Source organism: Protomyctophum parallelum (genome assembly GCF_964188405.1).
Source record: "Protomyctophum parallelum genome assembly, chromosome: 20".
NCBI lineage: Eukaryota > Metazoa > Chordata > Actinopteri > Myctophiformes > Myctophidae > Protomyctophum > Protomyctophum parallelum.
In genome coordinates, this window is record NC_139718.1 from 9,920,261 (window position 1) to 9,947,357 (window position 27,097).

At 42.4% G+C, this 27,097-nt stretch overlaps 1 protein-coding gene across 5 annotated transcripts in view; it reads right to left on the reverse strand.

Moving 5' to 3' along the window:
• kidins220a (kinase D-interacting substrate 220a) overlaps positions 1–23,868 on the reverse strand; it is a 100,060-nt gene extending 76,192 nt beyond the window's left edge. For 4 of the 5 annotated variants that reach the window (XM_083791997.1, XM_083791996.1, XM_083791995.1 and 1 more), the window contains exons 1-11: positions 23,671–23,868; positions 18,212–18,373; positions 14,950–15,048; positions 13,083–13,181; positions 9,820–9,918; positions 9,016–9,114; positions 6,106–6,204; positions 4,634–4,831; positions 2,926–3,024; positions 1,433–1,531; positions 286–384 (exon numbers count right to left, since the gene is read on the reverse strand). In XM_083791997.1, coding sequence (XP_083648123.1) covers positions 286–384; positions 1,433–1,531; positions 2,926–3,024; positions 4,634–4,831; positions 6,106–6,204; positions 9,016–9,114; positions 9,820–9,918; positions 13,083–13,181; positions 14,950–15,048; positions 18,212–18,343 — 1,122 coding nt within the window. In that variant the 5' untranslated portion in view covers positions 18,344–18,373; positions 23,671–23,868. Of the gene's footprint in view, positions 1–285; positions 385–1,432; positions 1,532–2,925; positions 3,025–4,633; positions 4,832–6,105; positions 6,205–9,015; positions 9,115–9,819; positions 9,919–13,082; positions 13,182–13,384; positions 13,512–14,949; positions 15,049–18,211; positions 18,374–23,670 lie in introns of those variants that run through there. The other variant, XM_083791998.1, reaches the window with a different exon arrangement.
• Positions 23,869–27,097: the final 3,229 nt, after the last annotated feature.

Here is a 27,097-nt window from a genome sequence, read left to right on the forward strand (position 1 = left end):
CGGTTCGATCAAGGTATTTGTTCAAAATATCATATTACATTTTGTCCATGTTTCCCACCCCTAGTTGGCTACTGTACCTTGTCCACAGCCTATAAGGCTGTTTACAGATGAGTGCATAAAGAACTGTACCTTGTCCACAGCCTATAAGGCTGTTTACAGATGTGTGCATAAAGAACTGTACCTTGTTTACAGCCTATAAAGCTGTTTACAGATGCGTGCATAAAGAACTGTACCTTGTTTACAGCCTATAAGGCTGTTTACAGATGCGTGCATAAAGAACTGTACCTTGTCCACAGCAGACACCTTGGCCCCTTTATCCAACAGCAGCTCCACTACCTCTATGTTCCTCATCTTGGTGGCTTTGATAAGAGGCGTCTCTGCATCCTGAGATATTCGCGCACATGCACACACACACACACACACACACACACACACACACACACACACACACACACACACACACACACACACACACACACACACACACACACACACACACACACACACACACACACACACACACACACACACACACACACACACACACACACACACACACACACACACACACACACACACACACAAAAATGTAATATTATATGGGTGCTGTCCAGTCTCAAGTCAGTTTGCTGGGGGTTACTGTTAGTCAGTGAATATTATCAGAAAAATGTCCAATCTGTGAATAAATCCCTCGCCAATAAATGTCTTTACCAGTGTAAAGTGAGGGAATCTGACAGCTGCTGAAAGTTCATATTTTTAAGTAGCATGTGATGGGTCAAACTAGGGGGTTTTCATGATTCTGAATCCATTGCAAGTGTTACACAAAGAAAACGACCCATGGGCTAAAAACGTCCATAGCCGTCATCACAAATGATGTGATGACCTGGAGAAGAGGCTATGGCTAATTCATTGGTAAGGTTCTTGTACTATCCCCTGACTGTGTGTATGTGCTGCTCCACATGAAAGGGCTCAATGCCACCGTGTGTGTGCTTTCTCCCTGCTGTGAGTCTTACCCAGGGGTGGAAAATGTACTCACATTTCTTACTTGAGTAAAAAGTATCAATACTGCAATGTAGTTACAAGTAAAAGTCCTGAATTCAAAATTGACTTGAGTAAATGTACAAAAGTAAAAGGTACTTATTATGCAGAATGTCCCATCGCGAATGTATACAAAGCTTTTGAAAATAGCAGATCTACAAGCTCACAATGTGTCGCATTGCGACACATTGTGAGCTTGTAGATCGGCTATTTTCAAATGGCCAAAATGTAACTAAAGTTTTCAAATAATTGTAGTGGAGTAAAAGTACAATATTTGCGCTCTGAGATGTAGTGGAGTAGAAGTAAAAGTACCTAAATTGGAAATATTCAAAGTAAAAATATAAGTAAAAATACAGTAGTACAGTTCTTAAGTAAATGTACTTAGTTACTTTACCTTGGTGCAGCTCTCCGTGTCTGGGTTGCACTGCAGGATGTCTCTCACCATGGTGGCGTTGCCTTTCTCCACCGCCCAGTAGAGGGCAGTCTTTCCATCCTGATGCAGAGAAAAGGAGGCAAAAAGTGTTGTTCGACCCATAAATATAGACCGATTCACAGAGGGGTGCCCTGGGCGCGGCCATTACTGAGGTGTAATACATGGAGCAGGTGCTCTGTAGACCAGGTGTAGCTAATCAGTGCTGCTGCACTTAATGGTACACCTCAGTAATGGCCGCACCCAGGAAACCCTCTGTGAATCGGTCTATAGCAGTTTGTCCTCAAACCTTTTCATGAAATTGGCCCCATCTGAAAATATTTAGTTCCAGGGACCTCCCAGAAGCAAAGATTTGAGTTAAAAAAGCACGCTGGGGAAGAATACATATTGAAAGATTTGCACACGTTTTCACAACTTATGAGCTACTGTATGAGCTACTGTATCTGCTATTTTTCAACAGCTAAAGCGTAACATAATGGTTAAAAGTGGTTAAAAGCTAAAGTGACATACAGTAGGTGCGTTCAAGGTCTGAACTCTGAAGGGGTTAAATTAAATATGCTTTACTAAGTATGCAGTAGCTATTTACTTTTCTTTTCCTTTGAATATATTGTCTATTTACTTTTCCATTTACTGTACCGCTACCAGCATCTTATGATGCTATTCATTTCAGTACGGTATGAACATCAACTTGCAGAGGTAATGCAACGTGCTAAATGGGTTATGTTGTTATCACCGTTTTCATGAATTTTAAAGCATGCATTGATTTGAAATCTAGACAAAAATGGTTCCTGCCGAAAAGACTGATTTACTAAACTAAATACACATGTCCATGACTTATTAAACCGTGTCATGCAATTATGTTCACTCAACATTGACTCAATTATTCAGGTAAGTTTGGTAACATTTTAATAACTTTGGACAAAATGTAAACAAAGAACCTAGAAATGAAGACATTATAACCATGGTCTATGTTTACGAGCGATATGACCGAAGCCGTGATTAGTCAACGATATGCATATGTCTTTTAATATGTCTGTGTTCAACTTGTGGCCTTCGTTTTCATAAAACATTCTTGAACTCCAGATAGTAGACCACTGGTACTAACTCTACCAAAGGTTGAACACACTAAAAAACAAACGTATAAAAAAAAGATTGAGCTTTGGAGAGAGAGCCACGTACATGTAAAATGAGAGGAGCTTGGAGCCATGAATAACCCATTCTGTCTTCTACATCCTGACAGTTTTCTGAAAAAGCTATGTTTCTATGTCAGTCGTTCTTCGATTAAAAAATAAATAGCAGACCTACAAGCTCGTAGCGTGCCACTCGGTGGCGCGCTATGAGCTTGTAGATCTGCTATTTTTCAATAGCTAAAGCATAACATGATGCTAACACCAAAAGGGGTTCCGGCCCAAAATGTGATAAGACAGAGGAGAAGAGTGGGAAAGGGAGGCTCCTACCTGGCCTCTGACGTCAATGTCGGCGTATTTGTTCAGCAGGCCTCGGACTATCTCCACATGACCTCCCCTCACCGCCCCGATCAGCACCGTCTCCCCACTCTGATATGTCAACACCAACAAAGAGAGAAACAGAGAGAGGGGGGGGGGGGGGGGGGGAGAGAGAGAGAGAGAGAGAGAGAGAGAGAGAGAGAAAACATTCGATAATATTAACATTATAAGACTTATCTTACGCTCATGTTGCTATGAGCCCGTGGTGATATCACTCACCCCACTGGTGTAAAGTATCTAAGTACATTTATTTTTAGGGTACTTTTGCTTTACTGGAGTATTTCCAATTGTCAATACTTTTACTTCTACTCCATTACATTTCAGAGGAAAATTGTACTAGAGTAGAATCGTACTACTCTAAATATTGTATTTACTCCACTACAGTTATTTGAAACTTTTAGTTACTAGTGACTTTGTAGATATTTATTATTATTACAAAACCTACAGTACCCACTTCAACACTATTTTTACCGAAATGTAGTGCCGATCTACAAGCTCACAATGCGTCACGACGTATTGCTGCTGTTTTCAAAAGATTTTTTTATACATTTGAAAAGATGAAACGGGACAATCTGCATAGTATTGATGCCAATACTTTTGTACTTTTAAAGGACCACTTTTCAACGTATCTTCATATAATAGGTCCTCACTAATAATCATGATAAAATGACAAAAAAAAATCCTACTCAGTCTGTGTCTCATAGGAGGGCTGTGGGCAGTTCAGACTCAGAGACCCGTCCTCCAGTGACATCATCAATGTTTTTACAAACATTTTTAGATTTTTATTATCGGCTTCCATTTTCGCATTGCAACTTTTCAGGACTAGAAAGCCTGCAGTTTCTATTCGCTTGGATTCCCCATCGATGATGTAGAAAATAAATTGTGCCATTTTATCATGATTATTACTGAAGACCAATTATATGAAGATAGGTTGAAAAGTGGTCCTTTAACTCAAGTGCATTTTAAATTCCAGGGACTTTTACTTGTAAGGGAGCAGCAGTTCTTACATTGCAGTATTGACACTTTCACTTTTAGTAAAACAATTGAGCACTAAACTATCTCCCAGCAGTGTGCCTCACTCACCCGGTCAGGGATGTTGACGTAGGTCCCAGTACTAACTATCTCCCCCAGCAGTGTGCCTCACTCACCCAGTCAGGGATGTTGACGTAGGTCCCAGTACTAACTATCTCCCCCAGCAGTGTGCCTCACTCACCCTGTCAGGGATGTTGACGTAGGTCCCAGTACTAACTATCCCCCAGCAGTGTGCCTCACTCACCCGGTCAGGGATGTTGACGTAGGTCCCAGTACTAACTATCCCCCAGCAGTGTGCCTCACTCACCCGGTCAGGGATGTTGACGTAGGTCCCAGTACTAACTATCTCCCAGAGCAGTGTGCCTCACTCACCCGGTCAGGGATGTTGACGTAGGTCCCAGTACTAACTATCCCCCAGCAGTGTGCCTCACTCACCCGGTCAGGGATGTTGACGTAGGTCCCAGTACTAACTATCCCCCAGCAGTGTGCCTCACTCACCCGGTCAGGGATGTTGACGTAGGTCCCAGTACTAACTATCTCCCAGAGCAGTGTGCCTCACTCACCCAGTCAGGGAAGTTGACGTAGGTCCCAGTACTAACTATCTCCCAGAGCAGTGTGCCTCACTCACCCGGTCAGGGATGTTGACGTAGGTCCCGGCGTCCAGCAGGTCCTGGACGATCTCCGTGTGTCCCTCCTTGGCGGCGATGGCCAGCGCCGTGTTGCCGTCCTTGTCCGTCATGTTGACGTTGGTGTTCCTCTTCAGCAGCTCCCTGACCACCTCGCTGAAGCCGCCCTTCACCGCCACGATCAGCGCCGTCATGGAGTTCTGGGCGGACGGTGGACGGGAGAAATGTTTAAAACCGTTGAGACCAATGAGACAAATGTCTTCTAAATCACAACATGTTTCTATGTATGTGCTGCTCAAACCATTTCATTAGAGAAAGTAAAAGATGAGTGTAATTTGTTTTTCATTTGCTGCTTTCTTTCATTTGAGGGATTTTAGCTGTTTTTGACAGGGGGGCGGGGGCATTCGAGCATGGGGCTAAATATGTATTTCTTTACAAAATGTTATAGCGATTTTTTTTTATTATTATTTACTATAGTCCTACTAGACCCCAATAAATTACATCTGGCCACAAAAAAATCACAGGCTATACTGAATGTGTCAAACTGACATATCGAGCCTATGACACACAGTGTGGCTTCCCCCCAGTAGGCTACCTTCATATTCAGTAGATCCTGTGAACTTTTGTGGCCAGATGTAATTTCTTGGGGTCTAGTAGGACTATAGTAAAAGATTAAAAAAAAGAATCGCTATAAAATTATGTAAAGAAATACATATTTAGCCCCATGCTCGAATGCCCCAGCCCATCCTGTCAAAAACAGCTAAAATATCTAAAACGAAAAAAAGCAGCAAATGAAAAAAATTGAACACTCACTTTTACTTTCTCTAATAACATCCTAAAACATGAACCTTGGTTGAAAAAAACTAAAGTTGTCCTTTAAGAATTATATAGAATTGGCCGCCGACCCCCCCCCCCCATCTGAAAATATGTTGTTCCACAGGGACCCCTCCAGATGCAAAGACATGAGTTTAAACGTTCGCTGTGATATTTCACAGCGAACGTTATATATTCAAAGAGCACACATTTTCACGATTTTTCAAAGATAGCAGATTTACAAGCTCATAACGCGGCAATCGGTGCCACACAATAAGCTTGTAGATGTGCTATTTTTCAACAGCTAAAGTTTAAAATAATTGTTTAAGTGGTTAAAAGCTAAGGTGACACAGATGCAATCAGGGTCTCACCCCATGGGTTAACTGCTTCTACATTTGTCAAATCAATCAAATAAATAAAAAACCTGTATGAAAACTGGTAATGGTATTAAGAGAGCCTGTGCTCTACACTCAATATTGATATTATTTACACAGGACATATTCACACATCCACTGTGCTAGCTTTTGGACAGTAGCAAAGTTACCATGCATGAAGAAAAACATTCGTGAAGAATGTCAACGGCGACGATAACTAAACGATAATACATGCCAAGATATCGTTTAGTATATCACGGTATTTCAGGACAAGCCTAACTACTCACCGCCCCTTCCTGGTCCACGTCGGCTCCGTTGGCCAATAGGTGCATGACGCTGTCGTAATGGCCCTTCCTGGAGGCCCAGATCAACGGAGTGGTGCCATACTGGACACAGGAGAAAAAGAGTAGGTCATGACATCATATAGATCAATGGAGTGGTATAGCATACAGAGAAGAGTCAGTCATGACATGGATCAATAGAGTGGTATAGCATACAGAGAAGAGTCAGTCATGACATGGATCAATAGAGTGGAACCATACTAACAGAGAGAAGAGTCAGTCATGACATGGATCGATAGAGTGGAACCATACTAACAGAGAGAAGAGTCAGTCATGACATGGATCAATAGAGTGGAACCATACTAACAGAGAGAAGAGTCAGTCATGACATGGATCAATAGAGTGGAACCATACTAACAGAGAGAAGAGTCAGTCATGACATGGATCATTGGAGTGGTATAGCATACAGAGAAGAGTCAGTCATGACATGGATCAATAGAGTGGAACCATACTAACAGAGAGAAGAGTCAGTCATGACATGGATCATTGGAGTGGTACCATTGTGTAGTTTTATCCCATTTCTTTATATAAACATTTTCTTGCAATGTTTTCTATTACCTTTTTTGTATTGAGTGGTGTAATAGTGACCTCTTCTGGTAGTAGTGGTCACGCACAATGTATCGCTTCTGGTGTTTATTTGGCAATAATATATTTCTACTTTCTGGGAGAGTTAGACCCAAACGTATTGGTGCAATATGCAGATTTATTTAGGAGTTAAATGTTTAAATTAATGGTGTGGTCATTTTCATCCTGTGTCTATTGTTGGAGTGCATATTTGTTAATTTTAGGTGTGTTGCATCAGGTACTGTAGGCTCATTTGCGCATGCGTCGACTGGCCACGGTTCAGTTCGACAATCGACATTGTTGTTGACGGGTGAAGTTGAGCTGGTGAGTGACGAAATGTGATTATAATTGTTTATTTACTGGGCATATATCTACCATAAATGCTTCAGATATGTGTCGGATACAATCAAAGACAAGACAAAACCCTAGGCTTAGTTTTTAATTAATTGGCATCCGATTTAGCCCCTTCAAAGAGTTCTTTCAGGTATTAAATCGTTAATTGATTAGGTCAGCGGTGGCCGAACGGTTAGCGGAGCGGTCTTGATACCGGAAGGTCGCCAGTTCGAATCCCCGGACCGGCACGTTAAAATTACCACCACTGAAGTGCCCTTGAGCAAGGCATTGAACCCCTACCATGAAATGTTCTATGAGCAGGGCGTGGCTGTAAACAAGTCCTTGGCTTAGTCCCCTTTCCTGGGTAAACAAAGAACATTGCTTTGCTTTGCTTTGTCTGGTTTAAACGCAGCCCTTATGCGTGGGCCCTTACAGTGACTGAAATACTTAGTTACTAAGATCTTCAGACGAGAAAGCTTAGGATTGCAATGCACTTTATATTTGGTAGTGAAGACTACAGGACCACTTTAAAGGGACACTTCACCCTCTTTGCAAAAAAATATATGTTAATGACGTTTAGAAGCTTTAGAACTCTTTCCTGGGGGTCTTTATGTATGTAATATGTGGTTTTAGATATTTTAGATTGTAGCAGTGAGCCCAGTGTCTCTGATGTCATGGACACTGGGATCACTACCTTCCTGGACTACATGTTGTCTCAGTAAGACAGCCATCCCCCCTATCCACAAGGAGGAGCAGAGCACCAAATAATTATGGGATTTGTAGTCCAGGAAGGTAGTGAGCCCAGTGTCCATGACATCAGAGACACTGTGCTCACTGCTACAATCTAAAATAGCTAAAACCACATATTACACACATAAAGACCCCCAGGAAAGTGTTCTAAAGCTTCTAAACGTCAATTAACATATATTTTTTTGCAAAAAGGGTGAAGTGTCCCTTTAAGCACATGAACCCCAGGGTCTCTATTCTGGAGCAGCTGTGCTATAATAGGCAAACAGGCTGCCAATTAAAAATAGGTGTACATACAGTAGGGGCACCGATGGCCTAGCAGTTAAGGCGCATATACCACATATAGGCTCTAATGCAGCCTGACAGACAGCGAGTCACGAGTTCGACTACTGGGCCCTGACGACCTTTGCTGCGTGTCACTCCCCGTCTCTCTCTATTTCCTATTTGTCTCTACTGTACTATACAAAATAAAAGGAAGAAAAGCCCCGGAAACAATAATAGGTGACATCGAAGATCTATAAGCTCACAACACGCTGGTAGATTGGCTATAATCTCATAGAAGAGATTTGGTGTACAGTGAAAGAATGAGGGGTTTCAGCGTCATGGAGGTCTCGGGTCAACAAAGTATGTTCTTTAACCTATTTTGACCTGAGATCAGATTAAAAAAATGTCTTCTACATCCTGAAAGCTTTCTGAAAAAGCTATGTTTCTATGTCAGTGGTTCTTCGATTAAAAAGAAATAGCAGACCTACAAGCTCAACAAGTGGCTATGAGCTTGTAGATCTGCTATTTTTCAATAGCTAAAGTATAACATAATGCTGTTAAACTAAGGAGGCTTAGTTAAAACACCAAAAGGGGTTCCCGCCTAGAATGGGTTAATATAAGGATTTGGTGCAGGTGTGTCCACACTGTTTTTGACCTGAGCGCTACTTTCAAAATGACCAGCTCAACAAGTGGCAGATGTTTTTAATTTTTTTATTAAAATGATATATTTGTAGGTGTATGCCATGTGGTCCTACCTGCACAGCCTTTGTGATGTACTGGTAGATCACAATCTACCTTTTGGGCACCCTTGATTTAGTGTTTAATAGTGTTTAAAATTACACTCACAGAGTTAACGCAGGTCGTTTTACTGCGTTGACCGAGTGAACTTTTACATACACATCATTACTCATGGCATCCTCTGTGGTCGCCACGTGGTGGTTAGGTTACCTTATCCGAGCAGTTGACCTTGGCGCCGTGCTGTAACAGGAGGTGGACGATCTCACCGTGGCCTCGACCGGCCGCCCAGATAATGGGGTAGACGCTGTACTGTTGGGATAAATAAAGGAGAGGAGCTGCAGTCACACCGGCCATAACTAATGACTCTGTCAAGACCCGTGCCTTAAGCCATTTTGGACTGAGGTCGATTAAAAAAAAAGGCTTCTAAATCATCTAATCTAATCTAATCAAACATTTTTCTGAAAAACCCATGTTTCTATGTCAGCGGTGCTCACCCTTTTTCATGTCAAGGACCCCCAGAATTATCTCTACTGGGCCACGGACCCCCATCTCAAAATATGTAGTTCCAGGGACCCCCCAGAAGCCAATATTTTAGTTCAAAATGTTCGCTCTGAAATATATATTCAATGATTTGCACCACATTTGAAAGATTTTTCTAAAATAGCAGATCTACAAGCTCGTAGCGCGCCACTCGGTGGCGCGCTATGAGCTTGTAGATCTGCTATTTTTCAATAGCTAAAGCATAACGTAATGCTAACACCAAAAGGGGTTCCCGCCCAGAATGGGTTAAGCCACCTCGAACTGCTACATCAGCAGATGATGGGTTAAAGAACAGGGTTACCGACACGTTCACTTTTTTCCTCCCGTGAAAACAGCCCCCAACAGCTGGCACTGAACCGGCGGGCCCGGTATCGTTTTCTATGTGTCCAGATAAACTAAATACTAGGGTCTTAAAATGTAAGAGATTATGACAAGATAATAATGGTGGAATGGACAGATTTTGTGTCCCAGTACCTGTCCAGTGATGTTGGGGTTGGCTCCTTTCTCCAGCAGCAGCTGTGCCACGTCTGTCCGGCCCTTATAGGATGCCCACATGAGAGCACTCCAGCCTCCCTAAATACAGGAGACACGTACAGTAACATAGGCTCAGCATTTATACAGGAGGACACACGTACAGTAACATAGTAACATATATACAGGAGGAGATACGTACAGTAACATAGGCTCAGCATTTATAGAAAGTAGGGCTGTGAATCTTTGGGAGTCCCACAATTAGATTCCGATTCTTGGGGTCACGATTCGATTCAAAAGCTTCTTTTTTTTTCAGATTCAAAACGATTTTCCATTCAAAATGATTCTCGATTCAATACATAAGATTTCATCACAATCTACTCCAGTCTTGAACTGACGTGACTACAGTAACTTGAAAATGACTGAAGACATGATGTTTACTGTGATTAGGGGGAGCATACATTTCATATCACAAACACCATGTAGTGAAAACTCCTGTAACAATAACCAGAAAAAAAGGAAATTATGAATCGATTTTGAATCGTTCATAACGGAATCCCAATTCTAATTCGAATCGACACCCTAATAGAAAGTATCTGAAGATTTGACAGGGAACAAAATACGCTAATATACTGCTTTTTTCACCATAAAGTAATTCCCCACGCTTCCTTCAATAGGTAAAAAAGTAATTAAAATAAAAAAAGCAACAGCAGACGTTGTGGTAGGAGGAAAACGTGGTATTTTAGGATTGGTGTGACACACTTTCCAGTGAGTGAACACGGTATCACACCGTGGCTGGTTATAATCCTACGCTGGTGTCATTATGGGCTCACAGGCTTTGACCGTTACAGCTGAGCTTAGACACACCCTGGCCTGCTCTCCCATGACTCATCCAGTCACCACCCGACCCCAGTCATGCTCATCCAGTCCTGGAGGAACCTGCCCGCCATGTAGGGTAACAAGGTCCACTCTAAACCAGGAATGCATGCATTTAACCCATTTTGACCTGAGATCAGATTCTAAAAATGTCTTCTACATCCTGACAGTTTTCTGAAAAAGCTATGTTTCTATGTCAGTCGTTTTTCGGTTTTTCAAAAATAGCAGAGCTACAAGCTTGTAGATCTGCTATTCTTCAATAGCTAAAGCATAACATAACACCAAAAGGGGTTCCCAAAATGGGTTAAAGCCAATATGCTGGAAGTAATCCAAATAAATAATCTCAGGATAGGAAGATAGTGTGCCTTTTTCCATGATACAGAGAGTGGCTTACTGCACTCATAAAACCCACCTCACAGAGCACAATACAAAGCAGATTGACCCTGCATCAATGGGGAAATGCCATGTTGTATAGTTCGTTGCTTTCGGGAGGAAACCACCCAACTCCATTTTTAGTTTTTTACTAAAATCAGTGCTATTGAACACCCTTTACGTCTGTGTGTTGGTTGAACCTTTTGGAGTTAGGTGGTTTCTTCCCGACAGCAGAGACATTGTCATCGTGTTGCACATGAATGAATGAATGAATGAATGAATGAATGAATGAATGAATGAGTGAGTGAGTGAATGAATGAATGAATGAATGAATGAATGAATGAATGAATGAATGAATGAGTGAATGAATGAATGAATGAATGAGTGAATGAATGAGTGAATGAATGAATGAATGAGTGAATGAATGAATGAATGAATGAATGAGTGAATGAATGAATGAATGAGTGAATGAATGAATGAATGAATGAATGAATGAATGAGTGAATGAGTGACTATGAAGGGCTGTGTGGGCTATGACAGGTCCACATCCTGCTGCATCACAGACGCATGTGCTGTAGTTAGTAAGACAAGCAGAGCTCAGTAAATGGAATTACGACAGCAGAGGAAGCGTCACACTAAGGGCTAATGTAATTTTATGTCCATTTCTGGGGCGAATGAATCATTCACTTCTGTTCGGCCCGCAGAGTCAACCGGCATCAAACAGGACAGGAGCTCGTGGCATTGAAGGAGGCCCATAATAAATAAGCAATAAGGCTGCACGATAAAACGGGGGGGCGACTTGCTGCTACAAGTTGTGTTCTGCCAGCTAAGCAAACTGCCGTTTAACCCATTTTGACCTGAGATCAGATTCTAAAAATGTCTTCTACATCCTGACAGACGATTTTTCAAAAATAGCAGACCTACAAGCTCGTAGCGCGCCACTCGGTGGCGCGCTATGAGCTTGTAGATCTGCTATTTTTCAATAGCTAAAGCGCAACATAACGCTAACACCAAAAGGGGTTCCCGCCCAAAATGGGTTAAATCTCTAAAGTTACAGGAGGTTTAACTTCAGGCTGCAAAAAAAAATAAAAACCCCAATCATGTCAGCATTTAATTCAGCATCGCTTTAGTTTTTTTTCTTACATAGCGCTTTTATCATCCATTTCTTTGCTGACTGTATCGCACCACATTTTCGCACCTAAATCCCCACTCTGTTTTTCATCTTCTCCCTCAACGCCCAGGGAAATGGCAGACAATGAGTCATCGAGTACAGAGTGAAAACCCTAAGTACAGTCGGGTCCCATGGCTCCTTGTCTCCAGCTACTGCTTTCTCACTCTCTTTCCCGCGTAATTGCGTGACTTTTGCATTTTACACTCTCTCTTCTCACTTTGGATCCCCACTCCCTTTTGCCAGGGCCCTTTCGCAGTGGCGGAAAGTAACTAAGTACATTTACTTAATGTAACATTTTTGAGGCATTTGTACTTTAGGCCTACTTGAGTATTTCCAAATTTCCAATGCTTTTACTTTTACTCCACTACATCTCAAGAGGCAAATATTGCACTTTTACTCCACTACATTTATTTGAAAACTTTAGTTACTAGTTACGTTGATCATTATCTCAAAACACACATTTCGGGCCATTTGAAAAATAGCCGATCTACAAGCTCCCAATGCGTCGCGACGCAACGGAGTATTTTCTAAATATATAAACAGTATTGATACTTTTACCTTAACCCATTTTGGGTGGGAACCCCTTTTGGTGTTAGCATCATGTCATGCTTTAGCTATTGAAAAATAGCAGATCTACAAGCTCATAGCGCGCCACCGAGTGGCGCGCTATGAGCTTGTAGGTCTGCTATTTTTGAAAAATCGAAGAACGACTGACATAGAAACATAGCTTTTTCTGAAAACTGTCAGGATGTAGAAGACATTTTTAGAATCTGATCTCAGGTCAGAATCGGTTAAGTAAAACAACTACATTTTCCACCACTGCCCCCCTTTTCGTCCTCTCTCTCACCATGTCTCTGTGTTCCAGGTTGGCATTGTTGTCCAGCAGCTCCTGCACCACCTCGATGTGTCCCTCCTTGGCTGCAGAGATCAGCGCCGTCCAACAGTCCTGCGCGCGCACACACACACACACACACACACACACACACACACACACACACACACACACACACACACACACACACACACACACACACACACACACACACACAACGGATTACCACCATGGGATCACCGTCCCGCGATCGGATCTCCTACTCCGGTCGGACGTTGGGGGCGAGAAGCCGCGCCGAACGAGGACGGTATACCTACCAACTTGTCATACCAGGTGCTCATGGGAGCGGGACGGGAGGCACAGACGAGAGGTGTGAGACGAGAGAGAGAGAGAGAGATGGAGAGAGTAGGAGCGACTGTGTGCTGCTCGGTTTTGTCGACCTGTGTCTCCCTCGACGGACAACACAACTAGTGCAACGCGGTGAGTGTGAGTGCTGCGTAATGGCGGGTTACTCGTGCGCGAGGTTGTAATGAGAGGTGTGGCGCCGTGGGCGTGTATATGTGCGAACGCACAATTTTGGGGATGGGGGGGGGGGGGGGGGGGGCGTTGTTATGGCTCATGATGGCTCATAATGGCCATGTAGTAAAGCCACACTGTGGTGAGTTCAGCACCAGATGGAGCACGGAGGCCAAGAGGTCAGCAGAGTGTTCTGTGTGGAGAATGACTGTGGCTGAGGTGACCGCGGTGTTTGCGTTCCTCCTGTACCTGCAGTGTCCTACACAGCGCCGCTTCCCTAACCATGGGTCGGGACACATTTTTGGGTCACAGACACGTTTTCATGTGTCCCTTTATTTGTATTTGTTTCAATTTGTTTTTAATTATCATTTCCAAAATGTTTTTAAAAGAAAGTGCCACAATTTTTGTATTTTTCATGTGTCTATGAGGTGACAGTACTTCATTAGACACCCTGGAGTCGTTTTTATGTGCAATGGTGTATAGAGCGTCGCAGTCCTGCCCCCTTTCATGACGACGCCAGGTCCAGGAAATAGTTCCCAATGCATTTTCCTCATAGACATTTCAAAACATATTTATTTAAAGACCTTATAAGCGTCGTACAAATCCAACTCTTGTCGTGACAAATCATGACAACAAGAACAATATTTTGGACCAAACAAATAATTACAAAGAAGAAGAACAAAAAAAGTGTTGTAACCTGCTGTTTTTCTTCTTCTTTCTAATTATTTGTTCAGCCCGAAAAATTGATTTGTCACGACAAGAGTTGGCTTTGTCCGCGGCGTAAACATCTTTAAATAAATACTTTCTGAAAAGTCTATGAGGAAAATGAATGGGGATTTATTTTCCGGGTCTCTCTTGTATTTAGGGTTTCTTCCTGGAGGCTGAACCCTTGACAGTCAAATGGGCCAATGAAATAAACAGTAATATAGTGACATCACATTATCAGCCCCTCCCCTAACCCCTCCCCCTTTATCATACAACTAAAGCTGTGGGTGCGGCTTCAGTTCAGGTGGATCACCACCCATCGTGGCTAACCAGGCATACTTAATGAACTGGTGGGCGTGCCCACATAAAAACAACATTTTAACAAATACTGTACACTTTTTGGTAAAAAAACTATACCTCCTTATATAACAACAAGACCTGATGATCATGTTTTAGGGTGGGAAAAAAAATCACGGCACTCCATCTTTAAGGAATAGTTTGGGTCACGGGAAAACGTCTAAAAAAATGTTTTGGGTCTTGATCGAATACGCATGTGTGTGTACTGTGTGTGTGTTTACCACATTGTCCAGGTCAGAGAGGCGTGCACGTGTGTGTGTGTGTGTGTGTGTGTGTGTGTGTGTGTGTGTGTGTGTGTGTTTACCACATCGTCCAGGTTAACGTTGGCGCCCCTCCTAACGAGCTCCTGGACGATCTCCAGGTGGCCTTGTTCTGCCGCTGCCATAAGAGGGGTCTGTCCATTCTGAAAGAGTCAAAACAGACAGCGGTTTACACCATAAGAGGGGTCTGTCCATTCTGAAAGAGTCAAAACAGACAGCGGTTTACACCATAAGAGGGGTCTGTCCATTCTGAAAGAGTCAAAACAGACAGCGGTTTACACCATAAGAGGGGTCTGTCCATTCTGAAAGAGTCAAAACAGATAGAGGTTTACACCATAAGAGGGGTCTGTCCATTCTGAAAGAGTCAAAACAGACAGCGGTTTACACCATAAGAGGGGTCTGTCCATTCTGAAAGAGTCAAAACAGACAGCGGTTTACACCATAAGAGGGGTCTGTCCATTCTGAAAGAGTCAAAACAGACAGCGGTTTACACCATAAGAGGGGTCTGTCCATTCTGAAAGAGTCAAAACAGACAGCGGTTTACACCATAAGAGGGGTCTGTCCATTCTGAAAGAGTCAAAAACAGACAGCGGTTTACACCATAAGAGGGGTCTGTCCATTCTGAAAGAGTCAAAACAGACAGCGGTTTACACCATAAGAGGGGTCTGTCCATTATGAAAGAGTCAAAAACAGACAGCGGTTTACACCATAAGAGGGGTCTGTCCATTCTGAGAGAGTCAAAACAGATAGAGGTTTACACAATAAGAGGGGTCTGTCCATTCTGAAAGAGTCAAAACAGATAGAGGTTTACACCATAAGAGGGGTCTGTCCATTATGAAAGAGTCAAAACAGACAGCGGTTTACACCATAAGAGGGGTCTGTCCATTCTGAAAGAGTCAAAACAGATAGAGGTTTACACCATAAGAGGGGTCTGTCCATTCTGAGAGAGCCAACCCCCCCCCCCCCCCCCCCCCCGTCCAAATATTGCCCCCTCCAAATAAAACAGCCAGGGCTATTATTTGCCATTTCTTCAATTGGTATTTGGCACAATTAATCGAAAAAAGATTGATAATTTAGATTCAGACACCTACTGTATGCAATCTCATTTTGTGAAGAATCGTGCAGCACTATGGCTGTCCAATTCATTTCAGTTACTCATATGTTTTTGTTTAGGATTTTTGAATAAATATTTTCACGGAAAGAATCGTGTGAGAATCGTGGTCTCAATTCTTGTGGAGGAAAATCGAGATTCACATTTGAGCAAGAATCGTGGAGCACTACTAATTGGAATTGTAACCAAATAATGGCCTGGTACAGTCCAGTGCAAAAATAAATAAAAGCCTGCTGCAAATAGCCGCCCGGTTCCTTTCAACCCATTTAGACCCGAGGCCGATTCTAAAAACGCCTCCTATAACCTAACCTACGGTTTTCAGAAAACCTTCAAATTCTTACAAAATAAATAAAATCACACCCGTGTGAAGTGAGTGTTGCAACTACGTGTGGGGATTCCCGGGGGGGGGGGGGGGTTCCAGACCCACAGGAACACACCCAGGGTGCCGGCCCGGTTCCGGCGAGCCGCCCCGCGTACGAAACGGTAGAGAAATGACAGAGTTACCATGTGGGGGTCCCCAGGGGTGGGGGGCGGGTTCCAGAGCCCCAGGAACGCGCCCAGGGGGCCGGGCCGGTTCCGGCGTGCCGCCCGGCACCCGAAACGGTTGAGAAATGACAGAGTTACCGTGTGGCGGTCCCTCTACTGTACAGTACAGTACTGTACTGGCAAACCCGAAAGCATCATATATACAGTTAATACGTGCGTGTGTGTTTGTGTGTGCGTTAGGTTGCGCACAGGTGGTGAAAAACAACCATGCTGTTTTCGTGCTCATACCCACCCAGCCAGCCAGCCAGCCAGCCAGCCAGCCAGCTACCCACACACATAGCTCCGTAAGGGAGTGGTTGCACCACTCAAAAATACAAAAGTACACAGAGGTGTACGTGACACAGAGGGCGCAGCCGGCATTAAAGGTAAAACATCGTATAGGTAGCGGTGTAGAACCAGGTCGGCCCGGGGGTTAAACGACCGGAGTCCAAAACGATTTGACGTATTAAACGCCCAGGCTACAATTTGGAAATAAACGAGTAGTCTGTTGAGAGACACTAAAGGATAATGACAATCAAACGCCTAAGCAGAAATGTGGTTGTTAGAGCAAAGGTGGATTAGGTCACTTCAATGTCATCTCAGTTGTCATGTTAAACAAACATCTAATTCTAACAACACGTTTTAACATTCATCGGTTGTAGTATCCGTCCACTTTGCAAAACCTTTAACTCGTGACACAGCAGCATAATAACATTATATATTACATTGTTAAATGTACACAAATTATATACACACACGCACGCACGCAGCCAAATTAATCCTACACATCACTCTCTGAATTCTTGACTGCATCTAAATGGGCTCAATTGCCGTAAGAGAAATAAGGAGTGCATGAGTTCAGCAAAGAAAGAGTTCCAAACAAAGAAAAGGACATTTTCACTCAGAGACGTCACACACAGAAATCGGTAACACTCGCATCCCATGTGTAAAATGCTACCTCATTATTATTATTATTTATAAAAAAAATCTTTTCATGTAAAGAAAAATAGCTAAAATCATTAAAACAAAAGAAAGCAGCAAATGAATAAAAAGTGACACTCATCTTTTTCTTCTAAATCCTGACGGTTTTCTGAAAAACTTATGTCAGCAGTTCTCAAACTATGTCACGGACCCACAGAATTATCTATAATTGGCCACGGACTCCCATCTGAAAATATGTTTTTCCAGGGACCCCCCCCCCCCCCCCCCCCCATGAGCAAAGATTTGAGTTAAAAACGTTCGCTCTGAAAGAATATATATTCAAAGATTTGCACCACATTTTCATGATTTTTAAAAAAAATAGCAGATCTACAAGCTCGTAGCGCAGCACCAACACCAAACAGGGTCCCCCGTCATGAATGGGTTAAGTAATAAGTACAGTACTTAACCCATTTTGGGTGGGAACGCCTTTTGGTGTTAGCATTATGTTATGCTTTAGCTATTGAAAAATAGCAGATCTACAAGCTCATAGCGTGCCACCGAGTGGCACGCTACGAGCTTGTAGGTCTGCTATTTTTGAAAAATCGAAGAACGACTGACATAGAAACATAACTTTTTCAGAAAACTGTCATTTTCAAACAGACATTTTTTAGAATCTGATCTCAGGTCAAAATGGGTTTTAACTAAGTAAAAGAAAAGTATGGCGGTGTGTAGCGATGTCGCTGACTTACGTCGCTCCTGCTGTCCACCTCCTTGTACATGTCCAGGTGGGCTTTGACGGCGCTCAGGTTCTCCTCCTCCACAAAGCTGAACAGATTCTGGGTGGCCAGAGTGGTCATCTTGAGCGAGGTGGTGGTGTCCATGGCTGACGGCTAGCCCAGCGTCGCACCACTCTGTGGGGGTGGGGTCGGGCGGGCGGTGGGGGAGACAGGAGAGAGGAGAGATAAGCCGGTGTATTACACCCTATAGATTTGAGAAGGCAAAGCTTGCGCTTCACAAAGTGAGGTTCACATTGGTAACTAACATTAAGAGACTCTGAAGAGAATTGGTGGTGGTCATTAAAAGTAAGTTCTTTATTTATTAAATCACGGCTATAGAGCGTTTGTTCACCAACAGGGGTCTCCCAATCTGTCTCCAGATCTTTATTAAATAGATTTTTTTCAGGTTGGGTATCCCTAAATCAGGAGAAAGACCTCATGCAGGATAAGCACGTGAAATTGTAAGTGATTGAACAAAAAAAAGATGAACAGACAACATTGGAACAGACAGCACAATTACATTAAGCTGATGATAATAACTCTTTGTTATTATCAGTTCTGTGATTGGATGAAAGTGGTATGCTGCTGACATATATGCTGTTTTATGTTTAAAGAGCTGGACAAAATGGGGAGACCCTTTACTGAACTCTATATAGCAATGATTACTTTAGTTTTTTTTTTTTTTTTTCCTCTATTATTTATTATTTATTTTTACATACCGTGCACACCCATTTTTGTATGTATACCGGTATATATTTTTTTCTTCTTTGTACATACAGTATACAAAATATACACACACAAAAAAGGGGTATATAATATACAGTTTAATAGGAATATATCCTTTGTAGAGAATCTAAGCTAAAACAATGAGTAATAAGAGGTTGTGTGCACCGCGCATTTGTGAGTCAGAAGAATGTTTTACATTCCATAGTAAATAATATTTTTGTTGCAACTGGCCTTGGCAATGGACATATTCAGGGCTAATTGAGGCCACGGCCACATGATACTAGTGTGTAATAATCCCACGCTGTCTCTGCCAACTCATGCATGGAAATGAGAAGTGAAACTTCTCCACTCACTACCAGTACTAAGCAGTCACAATGTTCTGCTTAAGATACGGAGCAGAGCCAGTTAGTTACATACCTCCACGAAGCCAAACAATAAGCCTCAAACTTTGACCCCCTTTGAAAAGACGAGTTAGCTAATTGGTGTGCTCGGCTGTGCACTCCAATTATCTCCAGACATAGCCTACTTTCTTCTGCCAATCTCTCCAGACTTTCAAATTGGGACTCGGTAGATCTCATGTAGTCTATTAGGCAAAACCGGAGCAGAGCTTTGTCTTTTTAATGGCTCGGTGCTTTGATGCAAGGAACAGTAGCCATTTGAACAGATATAAATGGTTGGCCTTAATCTGATTAATCAATAAAATCCACAGAAACAAACAAACAAGCATTTCGTCAAACTTTATGTAAAGTCGGGTCTATTAATGCATTATAAATCACATATATAATGCATTTGTAAGGCTTCATAACACTGTATACATCTTTATAATTATGTATAACATAACAATATATAACAAGGTTTATGAATTATTATAAGTGCTGGTCAGTGGTCATAAATGCATTGTAAGCTCAGCAGAACAGCACATTATAACTGCCAGGCAACACTTCACTTAAAGGTTGGGTCTGTAATGCATTGCTATTATTTATAATGCATCATAATCCACTTCTACAGCTTCATAACACTTGTTATAAATGTTTATTATCATGCATAGCAATAGCAAAGACACTTGATAATAATGGACTATCTTATGGTGGTTATAATGTGCTGTTCTGCGGTCACGGAGCTTATAATGCATTATTTATGACTGGCACTTATAACACTTATAAACTTGTTATAAATTGTGCATAATTATAAACAATTATAACAAGTGTTTATAAGAGCATTATAGTAGTGTCTTATAAGAGCATTATAATATATTATAGCAGGGGTGGGTGATATTGGAAAGATATAATATCACAATCTTTTTTTCAAGCAGTATCACCATACACAATTATCAAGATATTATTTAATGCGTTAATGGTTATTTTTCAAGTTACTTCAAATACAACCACCTACAAGGTAACAAGAACTAAAAGAAAAAGGAGTAACAGACCATTTAGACCAAAATAGAACAAAACCGTCCTTCTACAGAAGTGTAGATTAAGGTATAGAACTGCATTGAATGAATCATAGAATGTGCATTCACTGTATTACAATATATACGTAACGAACAATATCTCTGAAAACAAAAGGCATATCCTGACGTGGAGACATTGTATCGTCTCGACGATATATTATTTATCGCCATATTGCCCAACCCCTAATTATAAGTGTGATTAAAATGCATTATATAGACTAGACTGAAGACTCAACCTTTAGTAAGTGTTACCACTTTTGTATGTGTAGGTTGAGTAGATATACTCAATATATATATATATATATATATATATATATATATAATTATATATATTATTATTATATATATTTTTTTAAATATTATCAGCAGTAGGCCGGCTCTGGCTTAGCATAGGCTTTAGGCCGGGTGTTTTAAGCCATTCTGACCTGAGATCAGATTCATACGAGGTTTCCGCCGGACACACACTGGTCTGATGAACCCATTCTGACCTGAGATCAGATTCTAAAAATGTCAGTCGCTCTTCGATTTTTCAAAAATAGCAGACCTACAAGCTCGTATCGCGCCACTCGGTGGCGCGATATGAGCTTGTAGATCTGCTATTTTTAAATAGCTAAAGCATAACATGATGCTGACACCAAAATGGGTGCCCGGTCAGAATGGGTTAAGGAGGCTGCCTTTTACACTTTCCCTGCCCACTGGCTACATTTCCCCAGCTTGCCATGGAATAGGCTATGTGCTGAACTGAACACAAGTAGGCCCCAAGATTCACTTAAGAGTTTTGATTCCCACAATAACATGTGATATTAAGCGGCCACCAGCCCACCACCACAACTCAAAACCAAAAGGGACAAAAGAAAGCCCTCTCATCTCCCGTGGTGGTCTTTCCTGTTGCTTAGGATTCAGAAAATCAATAAAAAACCCATTAATGATTCATCATGTTAAGCTCATCCATCATTATAGACCAGTTTCCTGCCATGGCACGTCCATCTAATAAGGCATAGCCTGGCTACAACAATCACTTAAACTAAGATGTTGGGTTTAATACTAAGGACTGATATATATATAAAGTATGTTTAATATAATGGAACAGCATAGCACTGGCACAAGTATTTCAATGAAGATTATTTAGTGGGAGGGTTAGCCATGAGTCGAGTCAAGCTTGAACCCACATTTAAGATTAAATATTATTTTTGTTACATCATCCCATATAGTCTACACTAGGCACACAAGAGTTTTCAGCTCCTCAACATTGTAGCAAGAAAACAGCTTAGCAATAAAGTAACAATAGTAATTTTAAAAAGAATCCTATATGACTTAACCCATTCTGACCGGGCACCCATTTTGGTGTTGGCATCATGTTATGCTTTAGCTATTGAAAAATAGCAGATCTACAAGCTCATAGCGCGCCACCTTGTGGCGCTACGAGCTTGTAGGTCTGCTATTTTTGAAAAATCGAAGAACGACTGACATTTTTAGAATCTGATCTCAGGTCAGAATGGGTTAATCAGACCAGTGTGTGTCCAGTGGAAACCTCGTATGAATCTGATCTCAGGTCAGAATGGGTTAAACAAGTAACAAGTAAGCTATATTTGTAACTGAAATCCAAGCCTATAGTAAGATAAATGTTTGGCCTTCACTGATCTGAGAGAAAAAAAACATTGTGTTCAATCAAATTCAGAATCCTGTCAGTACAATGCATATCAATGGACTACATGGTGCTGTCCAGTGTCAGTACAATGCATATCAATGGGCTACATGGTGCTGTCCAGTGTCAGTCACTGAAGTGTACAAGTGATGAAAAGCCTTTGTTTACAGTAGAGGGCCTGACACACCCTCCTCTTTCCTCAGTACCACTCCCAGAGTCCCAGCACAATAGATGGACAATGACATCAGACAAGCACGCACCAGGCAATATCAATACACTTTGAGGTTTCTCTTGGCTGAGGGTTGATCGGGTACAAACTCTAAAAAAATAAAAAGCACCCAGCAGCCACACAAGAAAAAGGATGAAAATACCATAAAGAATTAAGTAGGTTAAACACAAATGTCTTACCTTGGTGTGGGTGAAATTTAATATGTAACACTGAATGGCAGAGCGGTTTCTATCCCTTGCTCCTTGTAACACTGAATATCAACAAGCAGTGCTTGGCTCAGGCTCAGCATCCCCCCTGCCCTGACTAGGGGCTGAATATTAGATGAGGGGGCCGGGCTACGCCCCATTTCGCCCCCAACACAATAGAAACACACTCAGACTAGATTATTACCGTTCATCATCACATTCTCTGGCAGAGCATCATCTGCTCTGGCAGGAGATCAATGAATAAAGGCAAAAGAGGTGAGGCAATTATGCTGGACTACATAATGAATACAAAACATTAGGCCAAACCTTATTCATCCACAGCTTGATATTCAATCAGTAGGCCTACTACCCCATCAGATAAAAATACTGTATGGTTCTCAGTGGGGGAAAAAACAAAACAAAAAGGTGTGGGATATCTTTCCAGAGATATAGATCAACCCCTAGTCAGTTGTCCCTAAGCTTATCTAGATCCAAATGTGGGTAGTGTGAATTTATAGTAGGCAACGTGTCATGAATATGTCCTCTAAATGTACCCAGTCAGCTCTTTATAGCGTGTCATGTGCATTCTGAATCGGCTGAGGACTCAGTCAGTGCCGTCATGGGACGTGTTGCTCACAACAATAACATCTTATTTGATTTCCCACTGTGAGCCAGAGGCTGGCCGAGGGAACAGGGGACTGCGTGCTTGACAACAAGTGTGCTTTCCTCTTCTACAGAAACCACAAACTTATCCACAACTCGACAACTGTATAAACCAACTGGCCTGGAATACAGCTGAATACAGTGCATACAGATTCATTACACAGTTAAGATATATTTCTCTTTCGGAGACGTTGACGTGCAAAACAATAACATCTGGGTCGGGTCGCTCGTTCACAATTCCCCCACACACACACACACAGGCAAATCACATGGGACTATTTCGAAAGTGTGTATGATTTAACAACAAAAACGACGCTTTATTTCACTTTTCCCCCTTCCCGATACACACACACAAGCATTCGATTCCATTGCGTCATGTTAAAGCGCTTTGCTGTGTTGTCACACTACTCAATACTAGTAGGAACAGAAGCGAGCTGTGAAATTAGCCAGCCGAAGAAGGCAGCCGCTGAGCCGACCCGGCTATGCTAACGCTAGCAACAGTCTGTTGTTAGGTGAGTCATGTTGAAGTACCTTTTCAAAGTGCAGTGTGATGTTCACTGGAGTCCTCCAAAACTGTCCAGGCTGGACCACTTGACACCGTTATATCTGAATTACAGTGCGCGGGGAGGAATACGTTCACGATCTGTATATCTGGAGTTACTTTTTTAAGTTACATTGTTACTTCTGTGCTTACTGTATAACCAGTTCCCCTATCCCCAGCTGCTGTTTACTCTAGTCTACCGCCAGACCGTCACCACAGCCCAATGTGGCTCCACCTACCTACCCCCCTACCCATGGTTATTGGTTAGTTCATGGCTACTATCAGTCTGTCAATCAGGAGTGGAGTGGAGTACTAAATACTAATGCTGCATCAGTGTGTGATGATCTCTCTCATATATATATTATATATATATAACATTCTAATTATTATATTATATTACTAATGATATACTATTGTAAAGAAGTACAGTATAGGCCTATATTCATTGGCTATTTTATTTGCTATAGTGAACAAGCCAGGATAGCACATTTTACAGTTGGTTTGATAAGAAGGAAAATTCTAACTGAGGGATCTGAAAGGCATAAAAATACAGTACAAATTTCCTCCACATGGTTAAAATGTCTCAAATATGCACTGCACTATATTTCTATCTACAGCAGAGAAAAGCTCATGCACACTGATTCTCACTTATAAAAACATTGTAGCCTATTAAGAAATAAAATACTTTCTTAAGATATCTGACGACAGGTATGTTTCTTTAATCGCAACTGAGGTAATGATTGGAGTTCTTTCACACATTGTACAGGGGCATGTAGGAAAAGCTGGGTGTCATTTGGGAAATTAGGAGTAGGACAGAAAATATGGGGTCGTCTTCCCGTAAATATTAGTTTTTTTATTGGTTAGGAATCAGGATGCCTCTCGGGTGTCTCCCTAGGGAGGTCCTCGAGGCACGTCCCACTGGAAGGAGACCCCGGGGCAGACCAAGGCGCAGTTGAAGGAAACACATCGACTGGCCTTGGAACGTCTCGGGATCCCCCAGGAGGAAGTCACTAGTGTTGCTTTGGAGAGGGAAGTCGGGATCAGCACTCTGCTGGTGGAGCTGTTGCCCCCCGACCCCCGACTACGGATAAACGGTTGAAGATGGATGGATGGCCATATCATATTGTGATATTTGGCTTATTTCTCTTGCAAGATTTGGCTTGTTTTTGGAGGTGAGTTTGTCTTATTCCTCTGACAAGAGTTGGCAACACTGTCAACTAGTGTTGCAGATGCAGTTAGTAGTGTAGCAAGCAACTCTGACAATAGTACAGTATTACTGCAGACAGCTACCATTTGGATAGATGCACCATGATTCGATACACCACCAAGATACCCATGTACCTGTCTAAATACTTCCTTAATGTAAACGAAGTCCACACCCACAACACCAGAGGGAGTGCAACAAACCATGTACAACCCAGATTCGGCACAAACAAGGGACTAAATTATTTTCGCTCCTATGCCACCAAAATGTGGAACGCCCTACCAACAGTCATTAAGACATGTGAATCCCTTGACTCCTTCAAAACCGCTCTCAAAGGGCACCTACGGATGGCTGCAATTCGAAACTGGCCTCTGTAAAATCTGAATCCCCCCTCCCCCCCCCCCCCCCCCCATTTTCCCTCACTGTATATTGTATCTTTTCCCTTTTTTGCTTCCCATATGATGAATTCCTGTTCTGTTCTTTAGCTACATAGAAATGTCTATTTGTATGTCTCTAAATGTTTGTATGTCTTTAAATGTTTTGATGAATTGAACAATGTGGACCCTGTTGTAAACAAGTGTAATGCTTAATTGGGTCGTCCACTCACAGTTGACAGTCTTTGTATTGAGTTTGTGCTTAAAATGTACTGTAAATTCTACAAACTGTTAATAAATATTTCAATCAATCAAAAAAACCAACGCAAAGCCAAGTAGCCAGGTGCCTATTAGATGGGGGTAGGGTAGCACCCGCAGTTTCATTAACCCATTCTGACCTGAGATCAGATTCATACGAGGTTTCCGCGGGACACACACTGGTCTGATGAACCCATTCTGACCTGAGATCAGATTCTAGAAATGTCAGTCGCTCTTCGATTTTTCAAAAATAGCAGACCTACAAGCTCGTATCGCGCCACTCGGTGGCGTGATATGAGCTTGTAGATCTGCTATTTATATATTTATATATTTTTCAATAGCTAAAGCATAACATGATGCCAACACCAAAATGGGTGCCCGTTCAGAATGGGTAAAGAGGATATTTCCAGAGCACTTAACCTGCCAGTTATAGGTAAAGAAACGTTGAATATGTATGTGTTTGGTTCCAAAACACCCCAGAGAATTACCTGCAGGAAAGTGAGGCTCGTTTGAGAAATATTAAGAACAATCAAAGCATTGATGTCCATTTATTGGAAACACCCAAGTTGAGCTCTTCTATGATTAAAGCGCCAAAAGGAAAGATAAGGAGGGACTTGGAAGCAAAAGGAATGCCCAATAGCAGATGTGCCCATCATAGGGATGGATGCAGTGGAAATAGGAGTCCTAATTGGCGGAGACCAATATTGGAAAATGGTCACAGGAAAAATGGAGAGACTGAATGAAGGACTAGTTGCACTGGAAAGTGTATTTGGATGGCTAGTGCAAGGAGAAGTCACCACGCTAAATATCATAACTGAAGTTGTGGACATTGAAGTGATACACATCAGCGTCGGAGAGGAACAGGCACTGTCAGATCAGTTACGCAACTTTTGGGAAATCGAATCCCTTGGAATCCACATGAAAGAAATGCATTGTGAGAAGGAAGACATGGCAGTGTATCCCAAGCCGTGCATATCCACGGCTTCCCAAGCTGTGCATATCCACGGATACCCCAAGCCGTGCATATCCACGGCTTCCCAAGCCATGCATATCCACGGATACCCCAAGCCATGCATATCCACGGATACCCCAAGCCATGCATATCCACGGATACCCCAAGCCGTGCATATCCACGGATACCCCAAGCCATGCATATCCACGGATACCCCAAGCCGTGCATATCCACGGATACCCCAAGCCGTGCATATCCACGGCTTCCCAAGCCATGCATATCCACGGATACCCCAAGCCATGCATATCCACGGATACCCCAAGCCATGCATATCCACGGATACCCCAAGCCGTGCATATCCACGGATATCCCAAGCCATGCATATCCACGGATACCCCAAGCCGTGCATATCCACGGATACCCCAAGCCGTGCATATCCACGGATACCCCAAGCCGTGCATATCCACGGATACCCCAAGCCGTGCATATCCACGGATACCCCAAGCCGTGCATATCCACGGATACCCCAAGCCGTGCATATCCACGGCTTCCCAAGCCGTGCATGCCTATTCCCACTATAGGCTGAGGAAGAAATGCCACTTGACAGTTTTCAAATCAACCTCATGGTG